This window comes from Nelumbo lutea, chromosome 4, assembly GCF_056320005.1.
Source record: "Nelumbo lutea isolate HS-2025 chromosome 4, American lotus-T2T, whole genome shotgun sequence".
Classification (NCBI taxonomy): domain Eukaryota; kingdom Viridiplantae; phylum Streptophyta; class Magnoliopsida; order Proteales; family Nelumbonaceae; genus Nelumbo; species Nelumbo lutea.
In genome coordinates, this window is record NC_142687.1 from 17,721,768 (window position 1) to 17,738,507 (window position 16,740).

Genomic DNA, 16,740 nt, shown 5'->3' on the forward strand with positions numbered 1-16,740 from the left:
AACATAGCGCTTTTCCATGGGCTGCCAAATGTTAGAGTCCCGAACTCGATCGTCGTCGTCTGGACTCTGGAAAAGTGGACCACTCACCACTCCCCTTTCTAAATTCAAACCTCACTCACATCAACATTTTTACCATCCTCCCATCCTGGAAAGCAGAGATTGTCTTCCCTAACCCAAAACCGTCCGATTCTCTTGTTTTCTATGTGCATCTCCAGGATTATTATATCTAGAGAAAGCCAAAATTCTAATACAAAGGTCGTTGAATTATTAATGTAAGATGAAACATATTCTATCAGTCTTACCTTACCTAAAAATTTACTCAAATTAATATGAGAAAGACAACCTTAGTCTACGTGCTGGTGGTAGGGACACACCACAACAATCCTCTTTTCGAAGCAAACTGGTGTTTGTATATTCAGTTTTTCTATTAGTAAAAGATTATATAAAGCTTTTATTTTCTTGGGGTTTCCTTCCCAATCCAGCTGTACCAAACTTTTTTTGATACTCTAAGGAAACCGCATTAAATGATTTGAGGAGTCAGGCTATATCTATTATGTAGTACAACTGTACAAGTATTCCTTGCTTGTGCCAACATGTATGTAGTACAAGTTCACACCCTCACCTTGCTGCTGCTCTTCTCTCCACATGATCTGACCCGTCCATTTCAGCAATTACCAATAAAACGAAAAAAAAAAAAAGGATAAAGCATCAAAAATACTGTCCAATCAACTCATCACATCCTTTCATCTTTTATTGTTTTTTCTTCTTGATTTTTTTCAAGCAGAAAAAACAATACTGAAAAATATATACAAGAGTACAAAGGACTGGGTCGTTTACCGGGACTTAAATATTCTAAGGTGTCCAGTCATCAACAGTGGTGAAGTTAAGATTTGTTAGAATTGGAGAGATGGGTAGGAAAAAATTGTCACAGGTTTTTATGTGGAAAATTTATTAATCCAACTATTTTTAATCTAACTAAATAAGTGGAAAATTTATTAATCTAATTAAATAAGTGGAAAGTTTATTAATCTAACTATTTTCTTTATCCTTCAAAAAATACAAATACATTTTTCAGTACGGATGTAATAAAATAAGATATACTTTGAAGTTTGAGCTGTGTAAGTGTGGCAATTTAATCTCTACAAAAATGTAACCTTTATGTCTTAATTTTTTCTTTTTAATAAGCAAAAGGAGACTTTTATGATGTTAGTAAGGCTTTAGTTTGGAAAGAGTATAAATGTACACTGTAAATACATAGAAAATAATATAATATACAAGGTTTTGTAATATAAAATACAAGCTTTGCACTCTACATATTTGTATTTGTATTTCTTCTAAATTGAGCGTTACGATCCATTTGGAAGGAGTACAAATACAAATATATAGAACGCAAAACCTTGTGTTTTATATTATTTTGTACATTTTTATATTATACAAATTTGTATTTGTACTCCTTCCAAGCTTATGTAGAGTGCAAAACCTTATAATCTGTATGTATTTGTATTGTACATATTTTCATTTGTACTCATTCCAAACTGAGCATTAAATTTAGTTTGAAAGGAGTACAAATATAAATATATACAGTTCAAATCATGGTTTTTAAAACCGAATTGAGATCGAACCGATCAGGGATCCAATTACCGGTTTGAATGGTCCAACCGTTCGACCTAAACGGTCCCGGTTTTTCTAGTTCAACCATCCAGTCCGGTCCAATGTTAAAAGCCATGGTTCAAATACATACAAAATAATACGAAATGTAAGGTTTTGCACTCTACATATTTGAATTTATATTCCTTCCAAACTGAGACGAGACTTATGGCTTTATCAACATTTATACCTAGTTTAAGGTGCATTTTTCAATAATATAAAAAAAAAAATCCATCCATTCGTTGCTATTTGACTTCACTAGGCCCCACTATCGTATGTTGAAATCATACTACTGGAACCACACCACAATCTCTCAAGGCATTCTACACTGTGGTGTAGATCTTTCGAATGCTATGTCAAGTAAAATTTTGAATAAAATATTTTAGTAATTTAGCAAAAAATTTTACAAAAATAATTGTATCTAATATAGTGTGGCTTGGCACACAATTTAAGGAAGAATTAGAAATTGCAACAAAGCCCATGCTATAAATGTGGATTGAACTTAGAGTTGTTTGGCAAGTCTTTTGGGCTTCTCAAAGATTGTAAGAGCAATTTTTTTTTCCTTATTTGACAATGAAAAATAGGAAACAGAAAGACTTATGCCCTAAAAAACTTATTGAAGCCCAAAATGGAAAAAAAAAACGTTGCCTTTCTTTTCACTACCCAAAATCTTTTATTTCATAGCCGTGTGGGCCATGATAGACAAAAATACTTACCAAACAATCTAAGACCCCAAAACCTTATTACATGTTTGGACCATGCTGCTAAAATAAGTATCCATATTTTCTTTTTTATTTTTTTTTGCTACTATCATTTTACTTTTTTTAAGACGACCAATTTGCAATTTCTTCCACAAGAAAAACAGATTATACCAATTGACAAAATTAAAGAGAAAAAGAGAAGCCCATCAGAAGAAAATTAATAAAATAGCAAAAAAAGCAAATATCTTTTTTTCTGTTTTCTTTTTTTTTTTGGTGGGAGAAAAAATATTGGTACAACAAATCGGCGATTGTGCAAATAGAGAGAGCCGAGGAATTGAGGTGGGGAGGGAGGAGGATGCTGAGTAGGATAGAGAAGGGGTTGCATCCACTTTACAGAGAGAGATGGGAATCATGTAAGAAGATCTCAAGGCCACAAGAACTTGTGGCTGAGAATTGCCCCCATGCTTACGTGGCACACACAGCTTGTTAAACGGACCAAAATCAACAAGACCAACGACGACGACGACAACCTCGAACTCGACGCCGAAACCAAAACGACGACGACGACCACTACTCCTACAGCCCCTTCCCCTAGACAACACTACAGAGCGGCGCACATGAATCAACACTCAGGTAGTTAGCTTTGTAAGCCATAGAGCGAGCCTTTCGGATTTGATTATTTTTATTCCTCGATTTCCCACATCTGTCCACGTTTTTCTTCAACCAAAATGTTGGAACCAAAAGATCCGGCGATTAAGCTCTTTGGGAAGACGATTCCCCTTATGTCAAACGACGAGATGTCCGCAGTCTCCACCGATTCTGACGCTCCTACAGCTGCTGCTGCTGCTGCTAATGAAGAAAAGCTCCATAAAGATCGTCCTTCTGCGGCTACTGTTCAGGAGCAAGATAATAAATCAAAGAAAGCAGGGGGGCAAGAACAAGATGAAGAAGAGAAGGTACGTAAAAAACTAAATGGGTCGATTTATTTTCTTCTAGGTCTTCTTTTTTTTTTTGGGGGGGGGGGGGGGAGGGGGGATTTCGTGGTTTGTTATCTTGGCTGTGTTTTCTCTGTTTTTGAAATTCTGGCTTTGGTGGGATTCTGGGTTCGATTTGTTACTGAGGTTTGATTTGAACATTGCGTTTCTTTTGTTTGTTTCTGGAAATACTTAGCCCTCGCTACTGCTCGCTTTTAGGATTCCTTTTCTTGTTGACACAATCGATTTTCTAGTAATTTTTGGGTGAAAAAAAAATGAAGGCTTATTTTGATCAGTAAATGAATCAATCAACAACTCGTATTTCATTAAAAATTTAGATAACTTAGGTCTACTTTTGAGAATTAAAACAGCTTTAACAGGAAATATTTGGTTTTGATGATGTCTTCATTTGGATCTTCTTGTTTAATTAACATTTACCTGCTTAGAGTTAGAGGGTCTGCTCAAAATCCTAAGGTATTCTTATTTTCAGGTAAGCTAATGCCCTATTACAGTTCCAGTCTGCTTGATTTTCGCTCCCCCAGCAAGCTCCTTTTTTGAGTTCTACCAACTGTCAGTTCAATTACTGTTTTGTCTCGGAGAACCATTTCTGTGCTGAACCAGTTCCTAGGTAGACCTATGACAATTTGTGCTTTAATATAATTGGAGTTTTTTTTTTTTTTTCTTGTGGAGAAGTCCGGTTTGTTTTTTCGATAGTATCTCCGGACAATTTTTTGTTTTGTTTTTTTTTTTTTTTTTTTTTTTTTTGTCTAAACGTCTCCCGCCCTTTTCAGTGAGTCTCTGAACAGACAAATCTTTGCCTTTAACAACTACTAGACAATTTTCCTTCCACTTCTAACTCTTTCCTTCTTCCGAGCTAAACTTTCTTTCCATTTTTATTTTCTGTGAACGATGTATTATTTGAATTTACTTAATTTTCTTTGTCCTCCTGGTACAGAGATAAACATATCCTATAAATTCCCGAGCGTGATTTTCACAAACCTTTCCTTTTCTTATTCCCCAACTTCAACTTTGTACTGTTTGGGAATTATTGTACCAAGCCTTTGGTTTTCTCTGTAATTGCTACTGAAAAGCTGATACCAGGTACCAAGCCGTAGAAAAGTAGATGCACTACTTGTGATCTTTTAAAAGTTCTCAATTGTGTTTCCACTAAATTTGATAGAAGTTTTTCGTCTTCATCCCTTGTATACGAAATATCAAAGAATTATGCATCAAATCCAGCATCCATCTTAACCCTCTCGACTCCCCGTCCCCAAGTTGTGCATCAAAGCGGGTTTTTATCAACATTTCCTGCGTTTTTCCCTTTGCTACCCGAATTATGCTTGTCATGTTCACGTTTTATTTGAAATTTAGCTTTTTTTTTTTTGCACGGTTGATTCTTTTTTCTTACTGAAGATATTGGGTCCTGAATTTCAGGATCAATCAGGAGGAAAACCCGCCAAGACTGAAGGGGAGGATGGTAATGGTTTACCACCTGCAAGTGTGAAAGAGGTGACAGATCATGATACTTCCCTAGTGATAAATGAAAACCCCAAAACTCCCTCGGTTGACAAAGAAACTGCAACACCAAAAGCTAGCAAGACTGAAGAAGAACAGAGCGAGACAAGTATCCCACAAGAGAAGACCCTGAAGAAGCCTGACAAGATACTTCCATGTCCTCGCTGTAATAGTATGGATACCAAGTTCTGTTACTATAACAATTATAATGTCAACCAACCTCGGCATTTCTGTAAGAATTGTCAGAGATACTGGACGGCCGGTGGAACCATGAGAAATGTGCCTGTAGGAGCTGGCCGTCGCAAGAACAAGAACTCTGCCTCACACTACCGGCATATTACTACCTCCGAAGCCTTGCAAACCAGTCGAGCTGATGCCCCAGATGGAGTTCACCACCCAACGTTGAAACCCAATGGCACCGTTCTCACCTTTGGCTCTGATGCGCCTCTATGTGAATCCATGGCTTCGGTTCTGAACCTCGCAGAGAAGACAATGCGGAATTGCACCACTAGGAACGGGTTTCATAGACCAGAAGAGCAGAGGATTCCAGTTTCCTCTGGAGCAGAAAATGGGGATGATCGCTCAAGTGGATCTTCCATCACTGCATCGAATCATACAGAAGAAGGAAATAGAGTGAGTTTACAAGAGCCAGTGATGCGGAATTGTCATGGGTTTCCTCCTCAAATACCGTACTTTCCAGGTACTCCTTGGCCTTATCCATGGAACTCAGCTCAGTGGAGCTCTGCTGTACCCCAACCTGCCTTCTGTCCTTCAAGCTTTCCAATATCCTTCTATCCTGCAGCGACTTATTGGGGCTGTACTGTCCCAGGAACCTGGAACATCCCCTGGATATCCCAACCCCCATCTTCTCCCAGTCCTGGTGGCCCAGGCTCCAGTCCTAATTCTCCATTAGGAAAACATTCAAGAGATGGAAAAGTGCTAAAACCAAGCAATTCAGAGAAAGAAGATCAACTAAAACAGAACAGTTCAGAGAAATGCCTATGGATTCCAAAGACTTTGAGGATTGATGATCCGAGTGAGGCTGCAAGGAGCTCCATATGGGCAACACTGGGAATTAAGAACGACAAGCCCGATTCAAAAACTGCAGGCGGGCTCCTTAAGGTCTTTCAACCAAAGGGTGATGATGAAAAGAATCATATGGCCGAGACTTCTCAGGTATTGCAAGCCAATCCTGCAGCTTTGTCTCGGTCATTGATTTTCCAGGAGAGATCGTAGTAGGAAAGCCAAAGAACTGTTGTATAAATGCTTCACCTGAGGAGATGGGAAATGGAGGATCCAACTGGTTGAGATTTGAGACGAACTTCCACCAAATATTTGTGTGTAACATGGGCCATGTTGAAGCACAAAGCTCTCTGTGGAAATTAGCAAGTAAAGGCTATTTACTTGAAAGAGGAATACCAGAGAAGGACCCATCTCTATTTTCCCCTGAAGAGGGAAGAGCCATCCTAGAGTAATTCAATAGTCAACTAATTAAAGCTGTGTTTTTTTTTTTTCCTTATTGAAGAGAGGTCCTTATGTTTCCCCAGAGGGTTTGCTGAGTTTATATATAATGTATATACCTATGTGTAAAATAGTGAGAAAGAGGTGGATGGAGGAGTAAGAGACTGTTAGATGTAACAAAAATAAATAAATCTTTGAATCCAAGTGCGGAGAAGTTTTTCTTATTGATTTCTTCGAGTTAAGTGGCATTATCATAAATTTTGCTTTGAGAGAAGTGATGTTTGCTATTGGCTCTAAAAGCTTAACGTAATTTCCTTGGGTGCCTAACCTTGGCATTCTTAGACCAATATTCCCTTGCAGGGTGGCCCTGTTAATGGCCACTAGGATTCCTTATAGGTGCATACACACTCATGGGGACAGTGCATGGACCAACACTGTGCCACGCACATTGAAGGAGGCTTGGCACATGGGGATCTGTCCCAAGCATGACCATTCACCACTCCAGCCCCGTGTCTAAGTTAATTGAGTTACTCCGTTGCCCATAGCGCACGGGTGTACTTTGGCCCAGTGGTTTCCTTCACATCATTGGCACACAAGTGCCTACATCATTGGTGCAACATGCGTCTCTCATCATGGCAATCTCCCTTTGGCACGTAAAAGGTGTTTTCCATGGACCAGTCAGAACCAACACAGAGCCCCTGCCATGAATTACAAGTTCATGATCCAGTGCCATGGAGCCGTTCATCAGACCACACATGACCCTTACACACACACCATGCTTATCATGGATGCCACACGGGTTTCTTCCGCTGCACATCTACCCTGTAACAAGATAGAGGAAAAGGATAATAGGGGAGGACGTAGGCTGCCTCGCCCGAGACTGAGAAGCAGAGAATTTAACTCTTTCTTGAGTCTTGAATGTTGAGAGGATTTTAACTCTTCTGCCTTACTTGGGCATCTTCTACTTCTAGGTTGCTCGTTTATAGGACGGTTTAGAGATCTCTGTAGTACGTACTCCATGACCATGTGAGCTAATTGGACAAAGGCTTTTAAAGACCTTCTTCAGTCTTTAATTAACTGATGGAGTTTCCACTCCGATTACAGGTGAAGTAGCAAAACAGCCATATACGTCTACATGACTGATGCAAAAATCCATCAAATTGTGGTTGATAAGCTTGATTTTCCATAGCTGAGGTCCTTGGCTCAAAATCCCGAAAGGGGAGGTAGATAATGAGATGAGACGACAAAAGCAAGTGAAAGATATATCTCACGGTTTCTTTGGTTCACTTGTCTGGTTGCTTGCAGAAGATGCGAGAATTGAATTATATAGGTTTGGGATGCGGCCAAAACAGTAGAAGTCATTCCTTATAGCTAGCCCGGCTGGATGGAACACCGTTGTGATTTGTGGGCAAGACAAAGAAAAGGGGAAGGTTGGAAATAAAAGTGAATGAGCATATCCCAAAGGGAAAAACAAAAGTTCCGGTAGGCCCTCACTTGTGCAGATAAACATGAATTTCTGTCACAAAACACCAAGCATCTTTCCTTTTCAATTGCACAGAATCCATACAATTGGTACCAAAAGGTGGAAAGCTGATGAAAATGTCTTTTTCAACGCCTCCCCCCTTGTTCCTTTTTATTCATTTTCTTTTCTTCTTTTCTCTTTCCACATGGGATGAAAGATATTGAAGACTAATTTTTTCTTTGGTGCTCACTGGTAAACTAATAATTAAATACATTATGATCAGTGTTGATGGTGTCCCTCCAATGACAATATCACACGTGGCATCTTAGAATAACTCGGTGACACCCGGAATCATTTAGGCAATAACTTAGCCAAGATGATGGTGTCCCGACCTGGCGACCTGGAACAGGCGCCGACCTGGCGACCTGGAATAAACACTAAACTGGCGACCTGGAACAGGCGCCGACCTGGCGACCTGGAATAAACACTAAACTGGCGACCTAGCATAGGCGCCAAACTGGCGATCTGGCACAGGCACCAACCTGGCGACCAACCTTTATGCCGAACTAGCGACCTCGACCACAACTCAGGTCGGCTAGAAGCACCTCGTCCAGGGCCGACCTGCAGCATCTCGTCACTGGCCGAAATGACCTCGATGCAAGGAGCGACCTCCCTCGAGGGCGTGCCGGCCTAACTGAGGTCCAGGTGGCGACCTACGAGACGTGCTCGTTGACAAATTCAGCACACATATCCCGACACTCCCAAGTTTCTTGGAAATTGGCCCATGTAGGAGGGCGTGCCGGCCTAACTGAGGTCCAGGTGGCGACCTACGAGACGTGCTCATTGACAAATTCAGCACACATATCCCGACACTCCCAAGTTTCTTGGAAGTTGGCCCATGTATCGAGTGTTCCGGAGGATGGTCAATGTGTATGGAAGTTACCTTTGAGGATTTCAGACCAGTTAGGCACGACCTCCCGGAAATCTCCGATGTGGTGCGTGAAACCTACACCAAACAATGCCTACATAAAGGCACCAACCCCAATAACACAGGAAAAAGGTATGCACATTTTATTGCTTACTAGCTCTCTTATTCTCTAATTATTCTCAGCTCGCGCATATTAAATTAAGCATCGGAGCGAACTCACCAGGTAAGTACCCCCAGGTTCTCTAATTCTTTCTGTGCAGATTCTTCACGTTCGTCGTCTACTGGAAGCTAAGCCACCACCAGCTAGGAACAACCAGATTACGCAGCATCAATTATTATAATTAAGACTGAATCTAGGATAGAGTTGTGTGGAAAAGATTAAACGAGGTATGCTAAATTGGTAATTGTTTGAGACAAATAAACTCCGTCAAAACAACGGTGTTAATAAAGCTATAGCTGGAGACGGTTGGAGTGTAGAAATCAATTAGATGGACCATTTGTCCTAATGAAGGACACCAAATTTGCTTTCTATCTTGATAGCTGCGGATGGTTTTGGATGACACTGTAGATTGTTGAAATCTGCGTAACGATATTCTATTTCAAAGCCAGAAATTACTGCATTTTGATCGATACATCAAAATCAGAACAACGCGTCCAGTCCACTATCAATTGTGTGGGGGAGGGGTGGTGGGATAAAACACAGATATTTTGTGCCACCATCGACAAAGAAAGACCACATATCTCTTTTATATTAAGTTGTCATGGGATTGGGGCCCAACCAATGTGATGTCATGGACCCTTTTGGCATCTTTGCCCATTTGCCTCCCTCTCTCTCTCTTAGCTAACCGGCTCAAGCTAGAACTCTCAAGGGTCTGGATTTGGGACAGGGTGGAACCGATCCCAACCCAATTTTTTATAAAAGGGACACATCTAAAATTTGGAATTTTGTTTTTAATAGTATAACCTTTTTTTGGTAAAAAAGCTTAGGAAATAATTGTAAAATAAATAGTAAAATGTTTATATATTGAGAAAACAAGTGCTTTTTAACTAAAATTACCCTATATACCATATATAAAATTTATCTTTTAAACAAAGAAAAAATCTACATAGCCATAAAAGAGATGATAGGAGAAGAGCTTTAACCTCAAGGTGATAAATAAATGAGTCAGGAACTGCTGTAGCCACTTCACTGTGGTCATCGCGGTAGTCCCAATGAGGATGAAACATAGAACCGATCAAAGCCGTTTTTTTGGGAGAATGACGGTTCAGCCCAGGGTCAGAATTTATAGGTTTAAAGTATATTTTTGGTAAGTGTCAGATCGGAATTGATGCCAATTTTCAAGCGGGTATGGGTGCATAAAGTGTGGGTTTTTAACCTTTTGAATGTTTATAATTTTATAGTGGAAATCAGAAATCTATATTGGGTCTGTCTTTAATTTCTGTTTTTTTTTTTTGGAAAAATCACAGATTAGGGATAGCAATTTTACCCATTTCCCCGATCCACGTAGGGATCCACTCCGAATGGGGCAGAGATGGGGATGGGGAAATTTTCATCCCCATTAGTGGGGATGGGGCAGGGACGGGGAGAGCATTCCCTACCCCGTAGGGACCTCGATCCCCGTCCCATGGGGTCTCCACTAATATATACGTATATATGTATGCATACGTTAGATATGTATATATGTACACATATATCTATATATTGATATTTTTAAAAATATGGTTGAATATGTTTGAATCTTTTGATTCTTTTCTAATAGGATTGTAAATTTTAATTATTTTATTTTTATTTTTTTAAAATAAAATAAAAAACAAAAACAAAATGGTTAACATTATAAAAAATCACAAGAAATGGGGATCTCCGTTGGGACAGGGATGGGGATAAACTTGTATCCATTAGCGGGGATGGGGATTTTCGCGAGGATGGGAACGGGAAGAGGCTCCTCGTCCCTGCCCCACCCCGTTACCATTCCTATCGCAAATTAGTAATTTAACTTTTGGCCTACTCTCACTTTGGTCCTCGAACTTTCAAACGTGCCAATCCAATACTTAAACTTTCAAAACATATCAATTTAATCCATGTCGTTAGCAATCCATCAGTTATCTCTATCACATGATGGCATGTGTGACTTAAAACTTTTAAAAATGTCAAAACTACCCTTTGAAATAAGACATTGTTCATCATCTTCTTCCTCAAGAATCAATATTGAACTAGTGCAAAGAACCGGTTAATAAAAAAAATCAGATGACACTCAAAGGGCATTTGTGTCCTTTTACATGCCACTTATGATTGGTCAATGGTAGGTAATAAGCACGTTTTGAAAGTTTAGGTACTAGATTAGCACGTTTTAAAGTTCACGGACCAAAGTGAGACTATCCCCAAAGTATATGGTACTAATATGTAATTTTCCCTTTTTATTTTTTGGCTTCATGGGTAAGGATGCAAACGGATAGGAATGGATTTGAATCAGGGTATATTCGAATCCGATCGAATTTCATAAATACCAAAATGAATTTGAATGTGATCAAGATGTCGGATATCCAAATATGATCCAATCTAAATTAATTTTTAAAATATTAATACATTATTAAAAGGAAAAGAAAATATAACTATTTAAATAAATAAAAAAAACAAAAAAATACAAGTATTTTTTCAGATATTTTCATCAACATGCATACATGTTTTTATAAAATATAAATAATATTAAAAATTTACAAAAATGCAATATAAATAATATAATTGTGAATAAATAAACAATATATATATATATATATATACATATATATAGTATATATAAATATATATAACATATATATTAGATCAGATCCCTTCAGATCGGATAGGAGGTGATCCAAATCCGATCCGATCTGATCCAAAAATCTGAAATAAGAATGTCTAAATCCAACAATTTAAGATCGGATCATGATCCAATCCATTTGCACCCCCGCCCATGGGGCTACACAACAGGGGTAGCCCATCCCCAACCCCGGTGCAGGCAAGATTAGATACCAAGCCTCCGCTACAAACAATAGCATGCCTTCACAATCAACCAGTTAGCACCTTACAGTTTGGCTTTCTTGTTCAAAAATAAATAAATCGACCCTAACCCTCCTCTCTAACTCCCTCTTCTCTTTTCTTTTGCATCAACCTTCTATTCGCAATTCACATAGAACCTTGAATTCTCTTTTTATCCTTCTATTGCTATATATATATATATATATATGTTGGGTCAAAACACTCTAACTTTACTTCCAACTTTACCCTCAACTTTATATTTTTCCCATTATATATATATTATTGCAAAATAATTATGAAAAAATACATAAATTGAAGAAAATAACATAAATTACAAATCTATACCCGATATATAACATAGTCAAACATCACCATCAATATCAAATACCCCGTGCATCGCACGGGCGATTCCACTAGTAATATAAAACATGGTAATGTTTATAATTAGGATCCCAAGATGCCCTGTTTCTCTCTCCTTGTTGGACAATCTATGATACTGGAAAGACATGGCACTAGAACTCTGGAAGAGCTTTGACCAATCAAAGCATCCCGTGGAATCAATATTTTGAACCTTCACTTCTTCTTCTTCTTCTTCTTCTTTTTGTAAAAACTATACTGCATTCCGCCGCCGAAATCTGAAATTATAGCTTCCCATGGTCTAGCCCTCCCCCTCATAAACCGCATCTTGTCCATGGATTTGGCATCAATCCCCGGTCGAGATTCATCCCACTTATACAGTGGGGTTAAGAATCATGGGGTGAGTTGAACAGTCATTCTTTTAATTTTTTTTAGTTTTTTTTTTTAATTTTATAGGAGGCCATTTTTATGTTATTTAATTAGTAGAAAAAAGAATTTGGAAAAGTACCTTTAAAATAAGTGTATCATTGTGCACAACCACAAGATATAGCACGATATGTTTAATCAATGGTGTATGGTATCAATACTTTGAACCTTGCCACCTATGTTTTACATCAAAATATTTTTAAATAATTTATTAATTTAATTAAATTATTTCATTTATTTTTGATTAAATAATTAATTAATTTATTAACAGGCCATTTGTATAATATTAACTCTTAAGAACACTACAATGAAGGCGTTTTTTATGTTGATCAAGTTTCCCCCTCTTTCCCACTTATTACATATCAAAATGGTATGGTTATACTTCCCAAAAATTGAGAACTGTAATCCTACCTTTTTCTTAATCCATCTTATGACACTCACAAACTAAACATGAGATTAGTTTCAATGCTCATAGGATCGTGCTCACACATTCTCATAGTCTTTACAGCCTTGCATTGAGAATACCTTTGTACTTGTATGCTTTTTTTTTCACGGAGAGATATTTCCAATTAGAAGTGGCCACGAGCCGAGATCTTCACGAGCTACTCGAGCTCAACTCACGAGCCACAAGCCGAGCTCGAATATATATATATATATATATATATATATATATATATATAGAAAATAAAATATTTAATAAAACATTATAATTATAATTATTATAATTCTTATTTATTTACATATTATATAAAAATATTTTTTATATAATTTTTTATTTTTATAATTTTTTTCTCAAATCGTGCTCGAGCCCTATAATACATTGGCGAGCCGAGCTCGAGCCTCATACTATTCGGCTCAGCTTGGCTCGAATCCACCCCTATTTCCAATGCAAGGCTATAAAAGTTTGTTTGAACGGGGTGAGCACGGTCATCTGAGCACTAAAGTCGATTTCACCAAACATCGAAAGGAAAGAATATACAAGAGTATTACTTTTTTCTCTTTTCATAACATTAACCAAACGGAGCCTAAATTAAAAAAAAAGAACAAAAAGGAAAAATTCTTTTTAAAGCCGAACAAAAAAAGTAAAATGAGTAATCCATCTTGGCACAAGTGATATTCTTCACACGATATTAAATTATGTATTTTATATTTATTGGATATACCACTACGACCATGACAACAAGGAATTCAAACTTGAAATGAATATGCAGCCCATTGCTATGTGAAAAGCACTAGGATTCACAATTAGGGGTAAAACTGAATTGTGTTTTAATCGTACAATTCAAACTTGAGCTTGATGCTAGTCGAGTTTGTATGTTAGGGCAATTTTTGATTAATTATTCAAACTTGAATTCAAATAATAACAAGGGTGGAGCCAGGAAATTGTTATAAGGGGTGCCAAAACATAAATGAAGTATGGATGGGCTCATAGGGGGGGCCAACCATTGAGATTGAGAGTGAGGAGAGGAGAAAATTTACATGGAAAGTTATTTTTCAATGGGGGGTTTCTGAACCATAAGGGGGGCCATGGCTCCCCTGGGTCCCCCTGGCTCCGCCCCTGAATAATAAAATATTGGCTCAAAAGCTCACTAGCTTGACATGAGTAACAATTATACATACTCATCTACTTATAAATACAAAAACACATTAGTTTTTTGAGCTTTTGAACCAAATTTAAACTTATATAATATATATTCAAACTTCACTTGAACCACAGAAAACAAAATTCAGACATCATTCATATCTGGATAAGTCATTTGCCTAGGCAAATACACTTTATCTGGGCAAGTGTTTTCTAGGTAAAATTGTACAATGGCCAAGGATTAAAATATCGATACAATATGCCTTGTATTGAGTGTATCGTATCGGTATCGATAAGAATGGATATGAGATACGTTATGACTAGTATAAGGTTCTAAATATTGACTTGTATTGGTGCTTTTTTTTGTGTTTTATGTTTTTCAAAACCGGTTCAAAGGGGTCGGTTTAAGTCCAAACTACCCTTTGAACCATGGCCTGACCCAATACACCCCCACCCCCTATAGGGATGTATAGGAAAGGCCCCGATATGATACGTATCGGCCCATGATATGCTGATACACGCGCATCTCTTGTTTTGTTTTAAAAGCACTGTTATGAAGATTAGACCTCAAGTCTTGGCACCCATTCCATTCTGTGCTAAAATTATAAGCCACTATGCCATCATTCAACTTGTGATATTAAGTGAAATAAAACAAAAATTTATTACCTTTACCATTAACATGGACCTAGTAAGACAAATACTATATGTTTATGTTCAACAATTCTAACTTAAAATAAAAAAAATATATATATTAAAATCATTATTTTATAAACATTAATGAAGTAAACAATCTATCAAATTTACATTTCTATCAAAATTTGTTTTTTACTCTAAAAAAGTTTATACAAATAAAATATTAGTAATAGATAATTATTTTAGTACTTAAAATTAATAAATTTGTACATTATATGTATCTTCAAACTTTAATATTTGTTAATAAATTATTCATTGATATTTTAATTTGGACTAAAAAATAACATATTTATTATTTACAAAAATTAAAAATATTGTTTACAAAGTATTCAAGAATATAATATTCAATTAAATTTATCAAATCCACTAATTTAAATTTATATAAATAATGGACTGTCATTTCAGAAAAATCTATAGAAAATAAAAATGTTAATAATGGAATCATTACTTTAATAATTAAAAATTATGAATTTCTTATGATATGTGTATTAGAAATTTTAATAATTTTGATATATTTTTAGTTAAGATTAAAAGTGAAATATGATAATAATACATGTATCTTAGAAAAATTATAAATTTCATATGACAGTAATTTTGATATTATCAAACATTTGAAAATTGAATATTTGTTAATTTTGAAAAGTAAAAATAGAAAATAATCCTATAGTAATTAAAATATAATAATTAAAATATATTATCAACAAAATTGTATGGTATTCATGCATCTTGTTATTTTAGTAATATATTTTTTTTATGTATTTATGCTTTATTTGTGGTTATTTTGACTTTCAAAATTAGTGTAATTGATGTATTTACGATTTTTTTTATCATTTTTCTAGCGTATTCATGTGTTTTCATATCTTTCATCCGTATCCATGAATTTCCAAAGCATATCTATATCTGTATCCGTATCTAAATTGTTTGATACGATACCCGATACTGATACTTTGAACCTTGACAATGGTTGCTTACAAGTGTTCTTTTATTCCCCAAGTTGTACAATGACTATTTTTTTTTTCAAAAAAGTGATATTATTGAAGGGACAATATTTTCAATGTGAATGGGTAAGTGATTTACAAGTCTAAGGGGGTATTACTTGCTTAGGTAAATGATCCACTCGGAAATCATTTTTTCCGTACCACCTAATGTGGGTATGATCAGCCACTTCACCATGTGATGGCACATGGCACCACCCAAGGGCAATCTCATCTCCTCGACTTCAGCTAGGGGCATTGTCGTAGCTTCCCCATAACAACAGTTACAATCTCGGCTTTACTCTCTCCCAGCACACTTATGGTGGGGTAACACTTGGCCATCATCCCTGTAATAGTTGCATTCATCACCAACTTTCATGGGACAATTACCAACTGCCCATTACTGCTCTCCCAAGCGACTACAACTATAAAAGGGCACCAAAGCCAAAGGTATAGACACACACACACACACACACACACACACTTGAGCTCCCCCTCCTTGCTCTTGTTGTGACCTTGGCTTACCATCAGTCCTTGACTAACTTAACTGTCGAAGTCCACAGCCCTAAGAAAACTCCTGAGGCCTCTAACATCTTTTCACTTCTTGTAAGTGGGACCCTCGGTCATTTGGTAGCAACAATTGGTGCCCTTTGTGGGAAGTAAAGTGTTAAAAGGAAGACAATGGGAATGTCAGACAAGGGAAAATTTTGGCTAGTGAAGGAAACAAAGCAAAAGTCACCTGACTACAAACAATGGGATTGTGCCTACCAGGGGGTGGCACTTCACCAATGCCACCTCCTTCACCAATGGCTTGGCATGTATCACCCTGCCCAGTCAAAGCTGATGCAACAACACTTTCTCCCCATTGCTGTAGTGTGGTGCAATCCTCTTAGCCACCACATCTGGGTTCCCCCAATTAGACCTAAAAAACTAACCCCTGTCCTGCCCAGTCGAGGCTGATACAACAACGCTTTCTCCCCATCGTTGTAGTGTGGTGCAATCCT

The 16,740-nt window shown here is 37.2% G+C and overlaps 1 protein-coding gene across 2 annotated transcripts; it reads left to right on the forward strand.

The window, feature by feature from the left end:
• Window positions 1-2,754: 2,754 nt before the first annotated feature.
• Window positions 2,755-6,522, forward strand: LOC148854271 (cyclic dof factor 2-like). Of its 2 annotated transcripts, XM_088986758.1 has the most exons (3): window positions 2,755-2,981; window positions 3,093-3,304; window positions 4,757-6,522. In XM_088986758.1, the coding sequence occupies exons 1-3, from the start codon at window positions 2,810-2,812 to the stop codon at window positions 6,071-6,073; spliced, it is 1,701 nt and encodes a 566-aa protein (XP_088842884.1). In that variant the 5' UTR covers window positions 2,755-2,809; the 3' UTR covers window positions 6,074-6,522. The 2 variants fall into 2 exon arrangements, with proteins under 2 accessions (XP_088842884.1, XP_088842885.1); XM_088986759.1 differs by having other exon boundaries at window positions 2,939-3,304.
• The last annotated feature ends 10,218 nt before the right edge of the window (window positions 6,523-16,740 follow it).

Excerpts from the sequence above, each read along its gene's own strand:
- LOC148854271 (XM_088986758.1), top strand. The coding sequence starts at position 2,810 with ATGCTTACGTGGCACACACAGCTTGTTAAACGGACCAAAATCAACAAG. Across the intron at positions 2,982-3,092 it reads GCACATGAATCAACACTCAG|ATCCGGCGATTAAGCTCTTT; the intron begins GTAGTTAGCTTT and ends TGGAACCAAAAG. Across the intron at positions 3,305-4,756 it reads AACAAGATGAAGAAGAGAAG|GATCAATCAGGAGGAAAACC; the intron begins GTACGTAAAAAA and ends CCTGAATTTCAG.